Source organism: Trichechus manatus, unplaced genomic scaffold (genome assembly GCF_000243295.1).
Source record: "Trichechus manatus latirostris isolate Lorelei unplaced genomic scaffold, TriManLat1.0 scaffold00108, whole genome shotgun sequence".
NCBI classification, from domain to species: Eukaryota; Metazoa; Chordata; class Mammalia; order Sirenia; family Trichechidae; genus Trichechus; species Trichechus manatus.
In genome coordinates this window covers 6,893,469-6,913,595 of record NW_004444044.1, presented here as the reverse complement: position 1 = coordinate 6,913,595, position 20,127 = coordinate 6,893,469, and the positions used below count along the sequence as shown (strand labels likewise).

At 39.3% G+C, this 20,127-nt stretch overlaps 1 protein-coding gene across 3 annotated transcripts in view; it reads right to left on the bottom strand.

Moving 5' to 3' along the window:
* Window positions 1-19,523, bottom strand: part of CENPC (centromere protein C) — a 98,832-nt gene extending 79,309 nt beyond the window's left edge. For 2 of the 3 annotated variants that reach the window (XM_023737808.1, XM_023737809.1), the window contains exons 1-4: window positions 19,274-19,523; window positions 11,799-11,845; window positions 2,134-2,204; window positions 1,357-1,451 (exon numbers count right to left, since the gene is read on the bottom strand). In XM_023737808.1, the coding sequence (XP_023593576.1) occupies window positions 1,357-1,451; window positions 2,134-2,204; window positions 11,799-11,845; window positions 19,274-19,291 (231 nt within the window). In that variant the 5' untranslated portion in view covers window positions 19,292-19,523. The remainder of the gene's footprint in view (window positions 1-1,356; window positions 1,452-2,133; window positions 2,205-11,798; window positions 11,846-19,273) is intronic. The other variant, XM_023737810.1, reaches the window with a different exon arrangement.
* Window positions 19,524-20,127: the final 604 nt, after the last annotated feature.

Sequence of the window (20,127 nt, the reverse complement as noted above, 5' to 3'; positions counted from 1 at the left end):
GGTGGCCATACTCTCAGGGTTTCTCCAGTCTCTGTCAGGCCAGTAAGTCTGGTCTTTTTTTGTGAGTTAGAATTTTATTCTACATTTTTCTCCAGCTCTGTCCAGGACCCTCTGTTGTGATCCTGGTCAGAGCAGTCAGTGGTGGTAGCCGGGCACCATCTAGTTGTACTGGACTCAGTCCGGTGGAGGCCGTGGTACTTGTGGTCCTTTAGACCTTTGGACTAATCTTTTCCTTTTATCTTGTTTTCTTCATTCTCCCTTACTCCAGAAGGGATGAGACCAGTCGAGTATCTCAGATGGCTGCTCACAGGCTTTTAAGATCCCAGACACTACTCAACAAGGTAGAATGCAGAACATTTTCTTTATAAACTCTGCTATGCCAACTGAGCTAGATGTTCCCCGAGATCATGGTCCCCACAGCTCTCCACCCTGCAATTCAGTCCCTCAGGGAGGGGAGGGGTAGGTGTGGAAAAACACTAAATAGACAATAGATAAGCGGTAACTTAGGTGAAGGGTAAGACAGTACACAATAGTGGGGAAGCCAGCACTACTTGTGCAGGGTAAGGTCATGGAAGTTCCATGGACAAATCCAAACTCCCTGAGGGAATGAATTACTGGTCTGACCCCTTTAGGAACAAGGGAAAATGAAGAAAACTAAAGACTCAAGGGAAAGATTAGTCCAAAGGACTAACAGACCACAACTACCACGGCATCCACCAGACTGAGTCCAGCACAATTATATGGTGCCCAGCTATCACCACTAATTGCTCTGACCGGGATCACAACAGAGGGTCCCAGACAGAGCTGGAGAAAAATGCAGAATAAAATTCTAACTCAAAAAAAGACCAGACTTACTGACCTGACAAAGACTGGAGAAACCCCAAGAATATGGCCCCTAGACACCCTTTTAGCTCAGTAATGAAGTCACTCCTAAGGTTCACCATTTAGCTAAAGATTAGATAGGCCCACAGGACAAATCAAGACTAAAGGGGCACACCATCCCATGAGAAATGACTAGAAGGCAGGAGGGGACAGGGAAACTGTTAATAGGGAACCGAGAGTCAAGAAGAGAGAGTATTAACGTCATGGGGTTGTTAACCAATGTCATAAAACAATATATGTACTGTTTATTGAGAAGATAGTTTGCTCAGTAATCCTTCATCTAAAGTACAATAAAAAAAAAAAAGAAAAAGAAACACTAAGATTTTAAGAATAAACTGTTTCAGAATTACAAAAGAAAAAAAAGAATCAGGCTTACAGACAATTTAACTAAAACATACCTAACTATACTGTGTATAGCTTTGTTTATTAAAATATTAAAATATTAAACCTACCAGTTCCACTGTTTTGACTTACCTCTTTGTTTGGTGACTGAATACAAGTGTCCTTTATTTTGGGTGTTGAATAAGGCACCGATTTTGTAGAATTAGCGCTAAAATCATTGGCAAGACCTAAAAGATTAAAATTTAAAAAAATGAAATATGGTGTAATGTCTATTGGTTACAATTAAAAGTAGCCCTATGTGGCATGTGAAGAAGTCTGTTCATTTCTTATAACACATTTAGCTTAAATGAGTACAGACATCATTCAATATTCAAATGTTCTTGAAGACCTTAAGAGATGGGAAAAGCAAAATTCTAGAAGAAATATGTGTCAGTTCTTCTTTCAGAGATTTTACAGAAGAGATGGCCTTCCATCATCGGTTCTTATTTCTCTGATTGGCCTATTCTCCTATTCCAATACTTTCCAATGCTGACCAGCACTTTTTCCATAATCACCACTTCCTTAGAAAGGAATACAAATCACCAAAAAGTATCTCAAACTCTCCAGTAATTCCAAGAATTCACACAATCATTTCCGCTATATGACATATTTTCTCTTTGTATAATTATTTAAGGACTTCCAGACTACAATGATTTATTGTGAAGTAAAAGGGATTACATTTTAGTCACTATTACCCTAAGTGTACCAGAAGGTACATGAAGAATTACATATGTATTCAAAATTTGTAGGAAAATATTTTACATGTTTAAATAATAGAACATACTTGCCACATTTAACATTAATTAACATGACAAATTTATATTTTTATCCATTTCAATCCTCAAAATCCATATAAAAATGAAGCCTTACTTTTTTCTTCAAAACAATCTTGTAAGATTTCCAGTATATTCTGGCCTTGCTCCACATTAATGTCAGGTGCCCTAATTAAGTGGAAAGAGGGAAAAATGTTAACATTTCATTTCTAAAAGATACTTGTTATTTATGCTATCATCTACTTTGAAAATTCCACTTCTCCTTATTATGGAATGTTAGTTTAATTTCGTGGGAAAAATATTACCTTTATTATTTGAAGAAAACACAAGTACATGAAGATCCAATAGCTTCCAGGAAAGTATATGAAGTAGTATGTCATTATGTACATTAATAATAATATTCCGATTGAACGGCCATGTCAAATATTGTTTTGGACACTGCTGTATCTCAACAAGAACATTTTCTAAACAAATCTAATCAATCCTGAAATTTCCCTTTTAAGAGACTTCACAGTTGCAAGTGCTAACTTCCTAGAAACATACTCTTCCATAGAAGTTCTCAAGTTGTACTTTTAATTCAGTATCACAAATCTTAACAGCAGTTTATGAATTAGTATAAAAAATTTTAATTAAAAATTATATTGAGATGATCACTGATTCACATGCAGGTGTAAGAAATAGAGATCCCTTGTACATTTTATCCAGTTTCCCCCAACTGTAACATCTGAAAAACTATACTACAACATCACAACCAAGATATTGTCATTGATACAATCCACCAATCTTATTCAGATCTCCTCAGTTTTACCTGCACGTGTGTGTGTGTGTTTTTGTGTGTGTGTGTATTTAGTTCTATGCAGTTTTATACATGTACAGGAAGACCCTCAATGAGATGGACTGACACAGTGGCTACAATGATGGACTCAAGCACAGCAATGATTGAGGATGGCACAGGACAGAGCAGTGTTTCACTCGGTTGTACGTAAGGGTTCTTGGAGTCGGAACCCACTGCACGGCACCTAACAACAATAGGGTCATATATCCATCACCAGTCAAAATACTGAACAGTTCTAATCACCACAAAGATCTCTCCGTTGCCATTTTATAACCACATCAACTTCTCTATCTCACCTCCTTCCTCCCTCCCATTCCTAACCACTAAGCTGTCCCCTATTTCTAAAATTGTATCATTTGAAAAATGTTATATAAATGGAATCATACAGTATGTAACCTTTTGCATTGGCTTTTTTTCATTCAGCATAATTCTCTGGAGATTCATTCAAATTGTTAAAGATATCAATAGCTCATTTCTTTTTACTGCTCAGTAGTGTTCTGTGGTATATACATATCACAGTGTTTAACCATTCACATTGAAGGACACCTGGACTTGAAGCTGTATAAAATTTGACATGCATTTTGGTAAATTTTGCTTATAGGGCCTTTAGGCTTCTGGGTCATATGGTCTCTTGACACAACTACTCAACTCTGCCACTGTAACTTGAAAGCAGCCACAGATAATACATAAATATACTGGTATGGTTACATTTCAATGAAATTGCATTTACAAAAATAGGCAGCCAACTGGTATGCTGTAGTTTGCTGACAATTGATCTACAACATTCCTATTATTCTTGAGAGTTTGAAAAGTACTGTATACGAAGTAACTCAAGATTATGAGCCATATGCATTAAGAGGTCAGTCATCATAGAATTTTATAACAGAATGATCACAGAAATCAACTAATCCAATAACTCTCAACAGATATATGCACGAAATTATCTTTGTAGCTTTGTAGAAATACACATACTTGGATATTTCTGCCAAACCAACTGAATAAGATTTTCTAGGGTGATTCAGATGATCCTGTTGTGCAGATTTAGTTAAAAAACCCTAACTAAACCCTAACTCTTCGTTTTACAGATTAGAAGACTGAGATCCAGATAGGTCAAGTGACCTGCCTTTTGCAAACCTAATACCAGAATACAGGTCACTATTATAAATTCAGACCTAGATATCACCCCAAGACACCACATACAGCTGGACAGGTATATACATTACACAGTATAAATGCTGCCTTGCTATCTCCAATTTTGGATAAGGAAACTGAGACCCACACAGATCAAATGACTTGCCAAAGGTGATAATGCAAAGTCAGTATTAGAACACAGGTCACCAATATATGTTCTAGTCTAGTTGTCAAACAAGAAATTTGACTGATATACCAGTATTTTCTGTAAATAAGGGGCTCAGTGTACGTTTTTTGCCAACCAGGCCCCGCCTCAACATATTTTAATAAGAGTGCTATGCAAATTTTTTTTCCGTGTTACTGTAAAAAAACCGTTACATGTAAAAAAAAATTAGCATAGCACTTACGGGAGGGGGTGTTGGCAAAAAAACCTAAAACACGTACTTTATTTGCATAATAATACAGTAGTGTGTGCAACTGGTTCTCTTTAATGTGGCTTTTGTGGCCCTAGGTTTATAATTCTCCCAGAATGATTGGTCAGGCCACAATCTTGCAAAGGATTGGTTGATTTGTTATCCACGTAAGAGGCCTGCAGGAAATTCGTCGGTTTACTCTCTGCATAAGTGGTTTGCAGGGATTGGTCAGTTTACAACCTGCCTAAGGAGTTTTCCTACATAAGCGACCAATCTCAAAGAGGTTTCTGGGGTTTCCTAATGGATGAGAGTCAGGAGAGGAGCATATTCTTTGGACATGGGACCATGCACTGAGAACTTCCTAGAAGAACTATAATACAGGTCAAAGGCAGTAACGCTGAGCTGATAACACTGAATACAACAGCATTGGCAGCAAGCACAACGGAGTCAAGCAACAGAGAAACTGCAGCAGCAGAAATCACAAGACCGGCAGATAGCAGTGGTGGGGCCGAGTTGGCCCACAGAGAAGACAGGGGCAGTGGACTAGTCAGCCCATGGAGCAGAGCTGGGCATCTCCAGGCAGGATGTCACCAACACAGCTGGGCAACTCCAGCAGGAGGTCGCCAACAGAGCAGAGACTTGGGCATACACTTGTACAAAGGTTACCCGTGAAAGTTTTGCCTCAAGAGCTGTTATAATACCAGCCTAACCCTGGCACTAGCCCAGGGCTGTCCCAAAGCTGCTGGTTGAGAGTTGGACCAGTAAGCACAGGGGGCCAGGTCCAGCTAAGAAAATCCATGGAGACAGAGAGAGAGAAACAGAACAGACACAGCCACGCCACACCTGACCTGAGTGGATGACACACCAGCTGAGAGAAAGAGACACCTGCTGACACTTCATCCACTGCATGCCCACCCAATGACACAGAAATGGACATGGGTAACTTGGAAAGGGTGAATGGGTCCCCTTTTAGACATAAGTGGGTTCCTTCCCTACAACACTAAGTGGGGTACTCACAGGGATGGAGGGGACTGGTTTATTTCAGACATGTTCCTGTTACTTACTATTTGCTTTCTATAAGTAATCTGTTCTTGTTTTTTACCGTTTAGCTTCTATAAATAACAATAACAGTTTTCAACTGCTAACAATATGTAAGTGTCTTGTGTGTACAATCCAATCAGATCAGATAGCAAAGTCCTCATCCTAACAGTCTCATGACTGCTTGGGATTTAAAATTGAACTGTGCATACATGTGTATGCACCCATGTACACGCATGTGCAGACGATTCACATAATATGGATATCATCTTCTGCAATCACCCATCTGTCAGTTTGTTCTACTGTGGGAGCTTGCATGTTGCTATGATACTGGAAGCTATGTCATCAGTATTTCAAATCCTAGCAGGATTCCCCATGGTGGTCAGGCTTCTGCAGAACTTCTAGACTACAACAGATCAGGAAGAAAAGCCTAGTGATCTACTTCCAAAAATCAGCCAAGAAAACCTTATGGACAGCAACAAAACACTGTCTGATAAACTGATGGAAGATGAGTCCCTCAGCTTAGAAGGGACTCAAAATACTTTAATTGAGGAAGAGCTGCCTCCTCAAAGTAGAGTCAACTTTAATGATGCAGATGGAATAAAGCCTTCGGGACTTTCATTTCCTGACATGGCACAACTCAGAGTAAGAAGAAATAAATGCAAACATCCATTAGTAACTGGAACATGGAATGTACAAAGTATGAATCAAGGAAAACTGGAAATTGTCAAAAATGAAATGGAACCTTGAAGATCAGTATCTTAGGCATTAGTGAGCTGAAATGAACTGGTACTGGCCATTCTAATTCTGACAATTATATGCTCTACTATGCTGGTGTTATGGGTTGAATTGTGTCCCCCAAAAATGTATGTAAACTTGGCTAGGACATGATTCCCAGTACTGTGTGTTTGTCCACCATTTTGTCATCTGATGTGATTTTCCTATGTGTTGTAAATCCTACCTCTATGATGTTAATGAGGTGGGATTAGCAGCAGTTATGTTAACGAGGCAGGACTCAAACTACAAGATTAGGTTGTGTCTTAAATCAATCTCTTTTGAAATATAAAAGAGAGAAGGGAGCAGAGAGACAAGGGGACCTCATACCACCAAGAAAGTAGTACCAGAAGCAAAGTGCATCCTTTGGACCTGGGGTCCCTGCGCTAAGATGCTCCTAGACCAGGGAATGATTGATGTCAAGGACACTCCACCAGAGTCAAGAGAGAGAGAAAGCCTTCCCCTGGAGATGGCACTCTGAATTCAGACTTCTAGCCTACTTTACTGTGAAGTCATCCACTTGTGGTACTTCTGTTATAGGAGCCCTAGATAACTAAGATGGCAGAGAACAACAAAGTAAAGCAGAACAGCGATGAATTCATCATCAAAAAGAACATTTCAAGATCTATCCGCAAATACAATGTAATCAGTGATAGATTAATATCCATACACCTACAAGGAAGAACAGTTAATGTGACTATTATTCAAATTTACCACCAACCACGAATGCCAAAAATGAAGAAATTAAAGATTTTTACAAACTGCTGCAGTCTGAAATTGATCGAGTGTGCAATCAAGACACACTGGTAATTACTGGTAACTGAAATGTGAAAGTTAGAAACAAAGAAAAAGGACCAACAGTTGAAACAGTTCCAACCTTGGAGATGAAAACTATGCTGGATATCACATGGTAAAATTCTGTAAGACCAACAAATGAATCATTGGAAATACTTTTTTTTTTTAACAACACAGTCGAAGACTACACACGACCTCACTGGACAGATTACACAGTTACCAAATCAACTACACCTGTGGAAATAGATTACAGAGAAGCTCAGTATCATCAGTCAAGACAAAGTCAGTCCTGAAACTATTGCCCTGTGATGATCTTTAAACCTTAAACCAAAAATATCCCCTGAAGTCTTCTTAAAACTAAACAACTGTTTAGCTTAATTAGTAAAGAATGTCTGCCTTGAGAATCATGTTCTTTTAAGAACTACCTATATGAGATTGAATTGACAACAGCAACTCTAAAGATCAACAGCAACTCAAAAGATCAATGAGTTTATGTTAACGGGAGAGGAACAACTCAGAAAAGGAGGATGAGAATGGTTGCGCAACTTAAAGAATGTAATCAATGTCACTGAACTGTACGTATAGAAACCCTTAAATTGGTGTATGTTTTGCTGTGTATAGGAGCACTGGTGGTGTAGTGGTTAAGCACTCAGCTGCTAACAGAAAAGTTAGCGGTTCAAACGCACCAGCCACTCTGCAGGAGAAAGATGTGGCAGTCTGCTTCCATAAAGATTTTACAGCCTTGGAAGCCCTATGGGGCAAGTTCTACCCTGTCCTATAGGGTTGCTGAGTCGGAATCAACTCAACGGCAGTGGGTTGCTGTGTATGTTCTCCACAACAACAAAATAAATAAAATTTTAAATAAGACAAAGGCAGGGCTGACTTTGGAACAGATTATCAATTGCTCATGTGCAAGTTCCAGTTGAAACTGAAGAAAACCAAAGCAAGTCCAAGAAAGTCAAAGTACAACTTTGAATTTAGAGACCATCTCAGAACAGATGTGACACACTGAACACTCATGACTAAAGACCAGAAGAGTTGTGGGAAGATATCAAAAACATCATACATGAAGAAAATGAAAGGTCATTAAAAAGACAGGAAAGAAGGAAAAGACCAAAATGAACGTCAGAAGAGAGTCTAAAACTTGCTCTTAAGTACAAAGTAGCTAAATAGAACAGATAAAATGATGAAGTAAAAGATCTGAACAGAAGATTTCAAAGGGGGAATCGAGAAGACAAGGGAAAGTATTCTGAGCAAATGTACAAAGACCTGGAGTTAGAAGACCAAAAGGGAAGAAGACAATTGGCATTTCTCAAGCCAAAAGAACTGAAAAATTCAAGCCTCGCGGTGCAAGACTGAAGGATTCTATAAGCAAAAAATTGAATGACAAGCCATCAAAAGAAGATGGAAGGAATACAGAGTTAACGTACCAAACAGAAATGGTTAACGTTCAACCATTACCAAATCCACTGCCACTGAGTCAATTCCGACTCACAGCGACCCTACATGACAGAGTAGAACTGCCTCATAGGGTTTCCAAGGAATGGCTGGTAACTTTGAACTGCCAACCTTTCGGTTAGCAGCTGTAGCTCTTAACCACTATGTCACCAGGGCTCCCTCAACCATTACAGAGGTAGCATATGATCAAGAATCACTGGCATGGAAAGAAGAAATTCAAGCTACACTGAAGACACTGGCAAAAAGCAAGGTTCCAGGAATTGACGGAATATCAATTGAGATGTCTCAACAAACAGATGCAATGCTGGAAGCACTTACTTGTCTATATCAAGAAATTTAGCTACTTGGACAACCGACTAGAAGAGATACAGATCTGTGCCCATTCCAAAGAAAGGCAATCGAATAGAATGCAGAGATTACTGAACAGTATCACTAATATCACATACTAGCAAAATTTTGCAGAAGATAATTCAAAAATGACTGCAGCCACACATCAACAGGGAACTGCCAGAAGATTAAGCCAGATTCAGATGAAGACATGGAAAAAGAGATATCACTGCTGATATCAGATGGATCTTGATTAAAAGCAGAGAATACTAGAAAGCTATTTATCTGTGTTTTATTGATTATGTAAAGGCATTTGACTTTATGGACCAAACAAATTATGGATAACATTATAAAGAATGGGAATTCAAAAACACTTAATTGTGCTTATGTAGAACCTGTATGTGGATCAAGAAACAGTTGTTCAAACAGAACAAGAGGATACTGTGTGGTTCAGAATGGGAAACAGTGTGCAGCAAGGTTGTATCCTTTCACTTTACTTAATTCAATCTGTATGCTGAACAAATAATCTGAGAAACTAGACTACAGGAAGAAGAATGCACCATCAGAATTGAGGAAGACCATTAACAACCTGAGATACGCAGATGACACATCCTTGCTTGCCAAAAATAAAGACGACCGGAAGTATTTTCTGACGAAAGTCTTCACTATGGATTACACGTGAACATGAAGAAAACAAAAATGCTCACAAATGTACCAATAAATAGCATCATGAAAAATGACAAAGAAACTGAAGTTGTCCAAGGATTTCATTCTTCTTGGATCAATTATCAATACCCACAGAAACAGCAGTTAAGAAATCAAACAATGTACTGCACTGGGCAAATCTGCTGCAAAAGACCTCTATAACATTCTAAAAAGTAAAGATGTCACTGATGATTAACATTGGCCTGACTCAAGCCATGGCCTTTTCAATCGTCTAATATGCACGTAAAAGTTGGACAATTAAAAAGAAAGACAGAAGAGCTGATGCATTTAAAGACACAAAGAATACTGAATATACTGTGGTCAGCCAGAAGAACAAATAAATCAGTACAGCCAGAATGCTCCTTAGAAGCAAGGATGGTGAAACTTCAGCATGCTTACTTTGGATATGTCATCAGGAAAGACCAATCGTTAGAAAAGAACACCATGGCTGGTAAAGTAGAAGGTCATTGAAAATGAAGGAAACCCTCAATGAGATGAATTGATACAATAGCCAAAATAATAAACTCAAACATAGCAACCATCGTGAAGATAGCACAGGATCGGCAACATTTCCTTCTGTTATACATAAGGTTGCTATGAACTGGAGCTGACTTGAAGGCAACTAACAACAACAATAATCTTCTGGCAGTTACCAAATGAGTCAGTCAGTCTCTTCTACTTCTCGTACGGAAGAACATTATAGTCACCAAGTTGTACAGCTTTGTACAAAATTTTCTCCAGTTCAGTTTTTCTTACCCCTTCTCATTGCCACACTAGTGTAAAAGCCCTCCTCCCAAAACCAAAAAACCCGTTGCTATCAAGTCAATTCCAACTTACAGCAACTTTTTAGGACAGATTATAACTGCCCCATAGGATTTCCAAGCCACAGCTAGTGGATCTGAACTGCCAACTTTTTTGGTTAACAGCTGAGTGTTAAACCACTACGCCACCAGGGCTCCATCCTATATAAAAACACCGAACTATTCTTTGCCTTTCTAAAATATGTGTTTCTACCTCGTCAGTCTTATTCCAAAGTTGATTTAAGACAACTTATTCGAGACTTTATAATAAATGCCTAAAGTCTAACACATTTGTTTTCTGGTTCTACTTGATTCATATAATCTTGTTTTCTCTTCTATCCAACATATTTCACCCTCTTAGGACAGGTCTGTCTGCTGTTAACACACCATAATATAAGCACTCCTACAGTGGTTCCTTTGTTTATGGTATTTCTATATCTGGAATGTACTTTACTTTATTCTTTAAACATCTATTTAAGGACCACCTCAAGATAAACTACAACTTTAAAGCTTTCCTGGATATGAACAACATACATACCCTTTTGTAACTTCTTATATGGCAGCCTATAGTGCAAGTTAACACCTAATTACATATAGACCTACTGTTTATGATACATAAGTTATTACTTTATCACAGGTAATTTTTTTTTTGGTAATTAAATTATTTTGCAAGTGTACATATATATCTTCCCAACAGGAACACAAGCTTCTTGTGGGCCAAAGTATGTATTTCTATGCGCCACTGGATCTAGAAAGATTTGAGGCTCAATAAATATTTGGTTGTTGATAATATCTTTATTTTTAAACACATGCTATTCATTGTATTACTACTCAATAGGTAACTAGAAAATTTAACTTTACATATTTTACAACCAAAACCCAAACCAAACCCAGCTGCCGTCACATCAATTCCGACTTATGGCAACCCCACGTGTTGCAAAGAAGAACTGTGCTACATAGGGTTTTCAGTGGCTGAGTTTTCAGAACTAGATCGCCAGGGCTTTCTTCTGAGGCATCTCTGGGTAGGTCTGAACCACTAACCTTTCGGGTGCTAGTTGAGCACTTAGCCATTTGTGTCAAATCAAAAGACGGCCCCAAAGAACCAGAATAAACATCCACCAAATAATATGACCATATGCATTATTTTCTTTTCACCCCACTGAATGTGCTGCATCTTTCTACTATAACCATTTAATCCATTCTACAAAGTGCTTTCCCCATAGCTACCATTTAATCAGAATTGAGACTGCCTCTTCCCGGACCACCATGTTATCAGGTGAATTTCTTTTCTCACTGCTACTATCACTAAGTCACTGCATTGCTTGCATTAATATTTCTGTTAATATAAAACAACTAAGACTATACTTAATCAACAATCAGAAATCAATCAGACAGAGGTGACAGTTTTTCCTTTCTTCATTTAAAAATTCACTTCCTGAAGATAAGAATAAAAAATCAATCTCAAAAGATTAAGTATATAAATCACCTGGAAGGTCGACAAAATCTTCTTCTATAATCATTTTTCAGATGATCCTGAAAGAAAAATAAATGATCAGTTTGGTATCTTTGTTTAAAATATGTTCAAACACAACTTAACTTCAGAATAATTTCTCCCCAACATGGACATGATACAAAATTTCAATTCTTCAGTTATTCATTCAGCAAGTATTTGTTAATTGTTACTATAGAAAGCAATTCTTCTGGATCCAGTGAAAGAGAACAACTTGCCTCATATCTGCCATTTCCAAACCTTGGCCTATACTATTTCTTCCCCTTGAGGATTACTCATCTTCCCCCTGCTCCTCCTCCACCTCCCCTCATTCCTCTTCTACCAACAAAATCCAAACTGTCTCAACTTCTAGTAATTTAATTAATCATATCCACCTATCTGCTTTCCTTACAGGGAGAACCCACTAAAATAATAGTAAAGAAATAAAAAGGCATAAGAAAGCAACAAAAAAGAGAATGAAGAGAGGGCCACCTATGAACAAATTTAACCAATTTTTGGAAGATTGAAAACAGATGAAGAATAATAATTCATGAAACAAAATAAAAGCATAAGTAGCCTAAAGTAAGCTCAGAGGATATTGTCTTCGATGAGGATGGAAGATGATCTGCTCAAAGAAAAAACCATAATGATGCAGAGCAAGGAAACTTGAGATCTGACAGAGGCGAAGAGTAAGACACGGGACTAAAAACACGGCAATTAAAGGAAAATCTATAAGCAGAAGAGTAGATCCTTCCACTGCCCACATCCTCATAAACACAGAGCTCCCAATCAGTAGTCTATTGTCTCAGTCTCAAACATGACCAGCATCCATGGATGACTAGACATCTAAAAGTCTCTAAAACAAAAGAAAAACAAAATAAAAATTTTTTTAAAGATCCAAGGAAACTAATATCAAGGATGACAAAGAATAAAATTTCAAAAACAAGAAAACAAACAAAAAAATCTATTATGAATCTTCAAGAGATATTTTAGAAATATTTGAGATACTACTGGACTTACAAGCAAAAGTGGTATATTATAAACATGGAACAGAGAACAAGAAAAACTCTTACTAATTAAAAACATCATTGCCTAAAACAAAAAACACAATATTTAAGAAAAAATGAGGCTATTTCGCAGAAAGAACAAAAAGATAAAGAAACTGGGAAAGAAAAACTAACGCAAAGATCGAAAAATCATGTGGTTCAACTTCTGATTAATAGTTATTCCAGATAAAATTGAAAAGATATTCCCTAAGAATATATATAGAAAAATTCTTCAAATTTGTAGGAAATGAGTAGCCAGCATAATGAATTTAAGAAGACCTATACTTAGGAATATAACAGTGAAATTTCAGGAAAAAAACTGAGGATAAGACGATCCTAGAATGCTTCCACAAAGAGAAAACCAGGTAACCCCAACAAAAAGAGGCAGTCTCAATCAATGGGAACAGAAAAAATAAATCACACAGACATGCAGATATTGGGGGTGAGGTCACTTTGGGAGACTCCGGGTCCTATCTTTTAATTGTAAAATTTCTAAATCTAAATTACCTAGTTGAACATTAGGTAATAATAGGATTAATAGCATGCTTTTAAAAACGAAGATATTGGTATCCACGAAACATCTCACAACATGGATGAGTCTGAGTGAAATAAGTCAGTTACAAAAGGACAAATACTATATGAGATCACTATTATAAAAACCCAAGAAAAGGTTTCCACACAGAAAAAAACAATCTTTGATGACTACGAGGGAGGGGAGAGGTGGGGTGAAGAGAGAAAATCACTAACTAGATAGTAGACAACTCTTAACTTTAGTGAAACGAAAGACAACACACAATATAGGGGAAATCAGCACAACCTGACCAAGGCAAAGTCATAGAAGCTTCCTAGACACATCCAAACACCTTGAGGGACCGAGCAGCTGGGGCTGAGGGCTGGGGACCATAGTCTTGGTGGACATCTGGGTCATCTGGCTTAACACAGTTCATAAAGAAAATGTTCTTCACCCTACTTTGGTGAGGTCTGGGGTCTTAAAAGCTTGCAAGCAGCCATCTAAGATACATCTATTGGTCCCATCCCACCCAGAGCAAAGGAGAATGAAGAAAACCAAAGACACAAGGAAAATATTAATCCAAAGGACAAATGCACCACATGAACCACAGCCTCCGCCAGCCTAAGCACAAGAAGAACTAGTGGTTAAAGAACTACCACCACCGACCACGCTGACGGGGATCTCAATAGAGGTTCCTGGACAGAGTAGGAGAAAAATGTAAGACCAAATTCAAATTCACAATAAAAGACCAGAATTACAGGTCTGACAGAGACTGGAGGAACCCCTTAGACTATGGCCCCCGGATACCCTAGTAACTCAGAAAGGAAGTCACTCCCGTCCACCTTTCAACCAAAGATTAGACAGGCCTATAAAACAAACAATAACACACCTGAGGAACATTTCTTAGTTTAATCAAGTATATGAGACCAAATGGGCAATACTTGCCCAATAGCAAAGACGAGAAGGCAGGAAGGGACAGGAAAACTGGACGAATGGACACAGGGAACCCGGGTGGAAAGGGGAAGAGTGCTGACACATTGTGGGGATTACAACCAATATCACAAAACAATGTGTGTAAAAATTTTTGAATGAGGAACTAATTTGTGCTGTAAACTTTCATCTAAAGCACAACAAAATAAGAAAAAGGAATGAATATATAACTATAAATACTAAATGTTTAATAAGCCTCGCTTTTACCTGGCCCAACGGGATACGAAGTACATATACAAATGTGAAATAATTTAATGAACAAAAATATACTATTTGTTTTAGGCCCATTTTATACTTTCACTGCCTCAGCACTGGAACCTCCTATTTTTTCCAGGGCAACCTAGTTCCTTTTAGTGGAGAATGGTCTTTAGAACCAGGGACTGGGCAAAACGTTTGCTCATTATTTTGGATTGCTGCTGGCCCTCTCAGTGGATAAAGATAGGGAATTGCTATTATGCCTATATAATGTTCTCGAATCACATAGGCTTTTATAATGCTTTCAACACTAATCATCTTAAGATTAGCCAATGGTTGGTCTTCTATATTTCTCCTTCCTCTTCTCTTTATATAAGAAGCCCTGGTGGTGTAGTGGTTAAAGCAATTGACTGTTAACCAAAAGGCTGGCAGTTCGAAACCACCAGTGGCTCCACAGAAGAAAAGATGTGCAAGTCTGCTCCCATACAGATTTACAGCCTTGGAAACCTTATGAGGTCACTATGAGTCAGAATCAACTCAATCAACGGCAGTGGGTTTGTTTGTTTTCTCTTTATATAGGAACCCTGGTGGTGCAATCGTTAAACGCTAGGCTGCTAACCAAAAGGTCAGGAGTTCAAACCCACCAGCCACTCCATGGGAGAAAGATGTGGCACTTTGTTTCAGATGTGGCACTCTGCTTCCATAAAGATTACAGCCTTGGAAATCCTATGGGGCAGTTTCACTCTGTCCAGTAGGGTCATTATGAGTCGTAATCGACTCGACAACAGATTCTTCTCTTTATAAGCCTCGTTGTACCTAGCTTCTTTGAGCCATTTGCTTTTTCTGGAATCATAATCATCTCCCTACATGCATATAGAAAAACTGCTTAATGGTGGAAACTAAACTCAAGTACTTACGTCTCTGTCCAGTACTCAGCATTTTGAAACACTGAAGCCCTATACTGAGAATGTTAGTTAACTTCCAAGCCTAATTTAAGGCCACTCTTCTCCTAACTTCATGCAAAATAAGATTCATCAAATTTGCACACTGAAATGTTAACTAACAACTGTAAATACTCCCCGCTCCTCTTTTAAATAGAAAAACAGTAAGGCAAAGGTAGTTCTTTTACATTTGCTTTTGAACATAGAGTAGCTAAGCAAAAGAAGAAATGATGAAGTAAAAGAGCTGAAACAGAAGATTTCAAAGGGTGGCTCGAGAAGACAAAGTATTACAATGACACGTGCAAAGACTTGGAGATAGAAAACCAAAAGGGAAGAATATGCTCAGCATTTCTCAAGCTGAAAGAACTGAGGAAAAATGTCAAGCCTCGAGTTGCAATACTGAAGGATTCTACAGGGAAAATATTAAACAACACAGGCAGCATCAAAAGAAGATGGAAGGAATACACAGTCACTGTACCAAAAAGAACAGGTCGACGTTCAACCATTTCAGGAGGGAGCATATGATCAGAAACTGAAGGAAGAAGTCCAAGCTGCACTGAAAACACTGGCAGAAAAACAAGGCTCCAGGAATTGAAAGAATACCAACTGAGATGTTTCAACAAATGGATGCAGTACTGGAAGTGCTCACTCATCTATGCCAAAAAATCTAGAAGACAGCTACCTGGCCAACCAACTGGAAGGCATCCACATTTATGCCTATTCCCAAGAAAGGTAATCCAACCGAACGCGGAAATTATCGAACAATATGATTAATATTACACGCAAGTAAAATTTTGCTGAAGATCATTCAAAAGCCACCACAGCAGTATATCAAGAGGGAACTGCCAGAAATTCAAGCCGGATGCAGAAGAGGACATGCAACCAGTGATACCATTGCTTATGTCAGACGGATCCTGGCTGAAAGCAGAGAATACCAGAAAGATGTTTACTTGTGTTTTATTGACTATGCAAAGGCACTCAACTGTATGCATCATAACAAATTACGGATAACACTGAGAAGAATGGAAATTCCAGAACACTTAATTGTGCTCACGAGGAATCTGTACGTAGATCAAGACACAGTCGTTCGAACAGAACAAAGGGATATGGCATGGTTTAAAGTCAGGAGAGGTGTGCATCAGGGTTGTATTTGTTCACCATACCTATTCAATACGTACGAAGAACAGGGCACCAGGATTGGAGGAAGATTCATTAACAACCTACATTATGCAGATGACACAACCTTGCTTGCTGAAAGTGAAGAGGACTTAACTGATGAAGATCAAAGACCACAGCCTTCAGTATGGATTACACCTCAACATAAAGAAAACAAAAATCCTCACACTGGACCAATAAGCAACATCATGACGACTGAAGTTGTCACGGATTTCATTTTACTTGGATCCACAATCAACACCCATGGAAGCAACAGTCAAGAAATCAAAAAACGCACTGCACTGAGCAAATCTGCAGCAAAAGACCTCTTTAAAGTGTTGAAAAGCAAAGATGTCACCTTGAAGGCTATGGTGTGCCTGACCCAGGCCATGGTGTTTTCGATTGCCTCATATGCATGCGAAAGCTGGACAATGAATAAGGAAGACTCAAGAAGAACTGATGCCTTCGAATTGAGGTGTTGGAGAAGAATATTGAATATATCACGAACTGCAAAAAGAACGAATAAATCTGTCTTGGAAGAAGTACAACCAGAATGCTCCTTAGAAGCAAAGATGGAAAAGACTAGGTCTCACATACTCTGGACATGTTATCAGGAGGGATCAGTCCCTGGAGAAGGACATCATACTTGGTAGAGGGGCAGCGAAGAAGAGGAAGACTCTCAACAAGATGGACTGACACAATGGCTGCAACAATGGGCTTCAGCATAACAATGATTGTAAGGATGGAGGAGGACCAGGCAGTGTTTCATTCTGTTGTAAATACAGTCTCTATGAGTTGGAACCAACTCGAGGGCTCCTAACAACAACATTCAATACAACTGCATTCAACACAATCAAGTCAAGTGCTATTTAGGTACACTAGAACGCAGATGGTGAACAACACATACAAGGTCCCTTAATTCTAAATTAAAGTTGTTATTGTTAGTGGCAGTTCAATGGGCCCCCAACTCAGGGCAACCCCATGTGTTACTGAGTTGAGCTGCTCCATAGGATTCTCTTGGTTGTAATCTTTAAAGAAGCAGTTCAAAGAGCCGCTGGGTCAGTTCAGACCACCAACCTTTAGTTTAGCACTCAATCGCAAACCACTTTCACCACCCTAAAGTTAGAATGTAAAAATTTTAATTTTCATAATACACTTTCAAAAACTGCCAATTCTAATTCATTCCTCAGTCAGTTGTAAATTGAGCTTCACTATTTACTATGTCAGATCATGTTTCTCCAAGAAAATATTATAAAACACAGTAGGGTTTCTCAGTTTGGACACTACAGACATTTTGGGCTGGATAATTCTTTGTCCTTGGGGGCCGTCCTGTGCATTTGCAGGATGTTTAGCTGCATCTCTGGCCTCTATCCACTAGGTGCCAGTAGTATCCCCCAATTGCGACAATTAAAAATTTCTCCAAAAAAAAAGGCCAAACCTGCTGCTGGGGACATTCTCAATGTCCCCTAGGGGGCAAAATCACCCCCAGTAGAGCTCTGGTGGCGCAGTGGTTAAGAGCTCGGCTGCTAACTAAAAGTTGGCAGTTCGAATTCGACGAGCTGCTCCTTAGAAACCCTATGGGGCAGTCCTACTCTGTCCTATATGGTCGCTATGAGTGGCAATCGCTCACCAGCAAAGTTGTTTTTTTTTTTAATAGAGAACCACTAAAGTACGGGAATCCCAACTTTTTCTCCCTTTGTCTTGTCAATGGACTATGACACAAAAGCAGATATTAAAAATAAAAGGCTTAAACGGTTATGACAGACATTTGAAAAATTAACCACGGGTATTTGTTTTCTTCCACTTCTCTTCCCCCTGAGAATGGCTTTATTGCTTTCTTCTGCTTATATATAATGTAAGCAATGTATACGCTTATACGAAAAAGTACACACTAACTTATGTTTATATCGTTACATAAATGAAAGATTATCAATACTGAAGATTCTTAAAAACGGAGCTAAAGTAGAAAATACAAGTTTATGGATACTATAATATATAGTGACGATAAGCGATGTTTGAAATACAGACTAACACCGAGGGAATCCAAAAACATGGAAACAAAAATGAGTTCCCAACCCCATTAGTCATTCACAGCTTGTTCCTCTCAACTAACAGCTTGCCTTTCCGAAGACTTTAACAAAAGGTGCTCCATAAATACTACCCTATAAAACTGCATACAACGCTCAACATTTTGACAAAACACAAATGAGAACGTCAGAATAGAGAAAAATGTGTTACATAAACAAGAATTTGTTTCAGACCAGCAAGTTTGAGCAAAAGCACACTTTTAAGTCGTTTCAATACTTCTGTTGTGCACAGAAAAGTATTTGCAGGACCAGTAACTGGAAGCAAGCTAAAATGTAGAAATCACAACATTCGTTAAAAGAAACATGCAGAAACAGCAGAGGAAACCTTGAGGAAGTAACAGAGTAACTCCGCTATCGGAACACGATCACAACAGATTTCAAAAATGTGCGTTTTGGGCTTTCCCAGTGAAATCCCCAAGAAGCCACAGTACCAGCCCAACGTTTCATTCTCTCGCTCTTTGGGCGCGGGGGCCTGGAGGGCAGTGTTCCCGCTCGCCAGGGCCCGCACTCACTAGACCCGACGCAGCCATACTGCCGCCGCACTCACCAGGCCCGACGCGGCCATATTCCAGCCTGGCTCCGCCCTCGCAGAGGATCTCGGGCGGACGCACCCACAAGTTGGCGGCTTGAAGCCGAGCGCGGTCTGGATCTCCGGCCACGAAGCGAAGACGGGGCCCAGGAACACCCGTCAGACAGGAAGCAGCCACGAGAGAGCTATCCTCGGTCTCGCGCACTTACTGCCCCTACCCACTGGCTGCGCCACCAACCCGCGCTGACGCCACGCGCTCACCAAACTTTGAAAACAGGCTGCACATGCGCAAAACGGGCCGTGTAATGCAGTAAGCATCAAGCCGTTATAGGGCCCACCCCCTCAATGCTCCGGGAGACCGACCCCAAGCATCCCGCAGCCCCGCCCTCTCCGCTCCGGTCCCGCCCCCTTCCTCTCTACACCCGGTGGGGCAGGGTTGGGGATCCTGTTTTTTCGGGGACGCATGCTTTTGAGAATCGCCTGTGTCCCTTGAGCACAATATAAAAGTTCTCAACAGTTCTATTATGAGGATCAAAAAACAAATTAAACCCATTGCTGTCCAGTCAATTCCGTCATAGAGACACTATAGGACAGAGCAGAACTGCCCCCTAGGGTTTCCAAGACTGTAATCTTTACTGAGGATCCCTGGTGACTCAGTGGTTAAGAGCTCCGCTGCCCACTGTTCACAATAGCAAAAAGATGGAAACAACCTAGATGCCCATCAACAGACGAATGGATAAACAAATTATGGTATATTCACACAATGGAATACTACACAACATAAAGAACAACAATGAAGCCATGAAACATAACATGGAGGAATCTGGAGGGCATTATGATGAGCAAATTTAGTCAGTAACAGAAAGACAAAC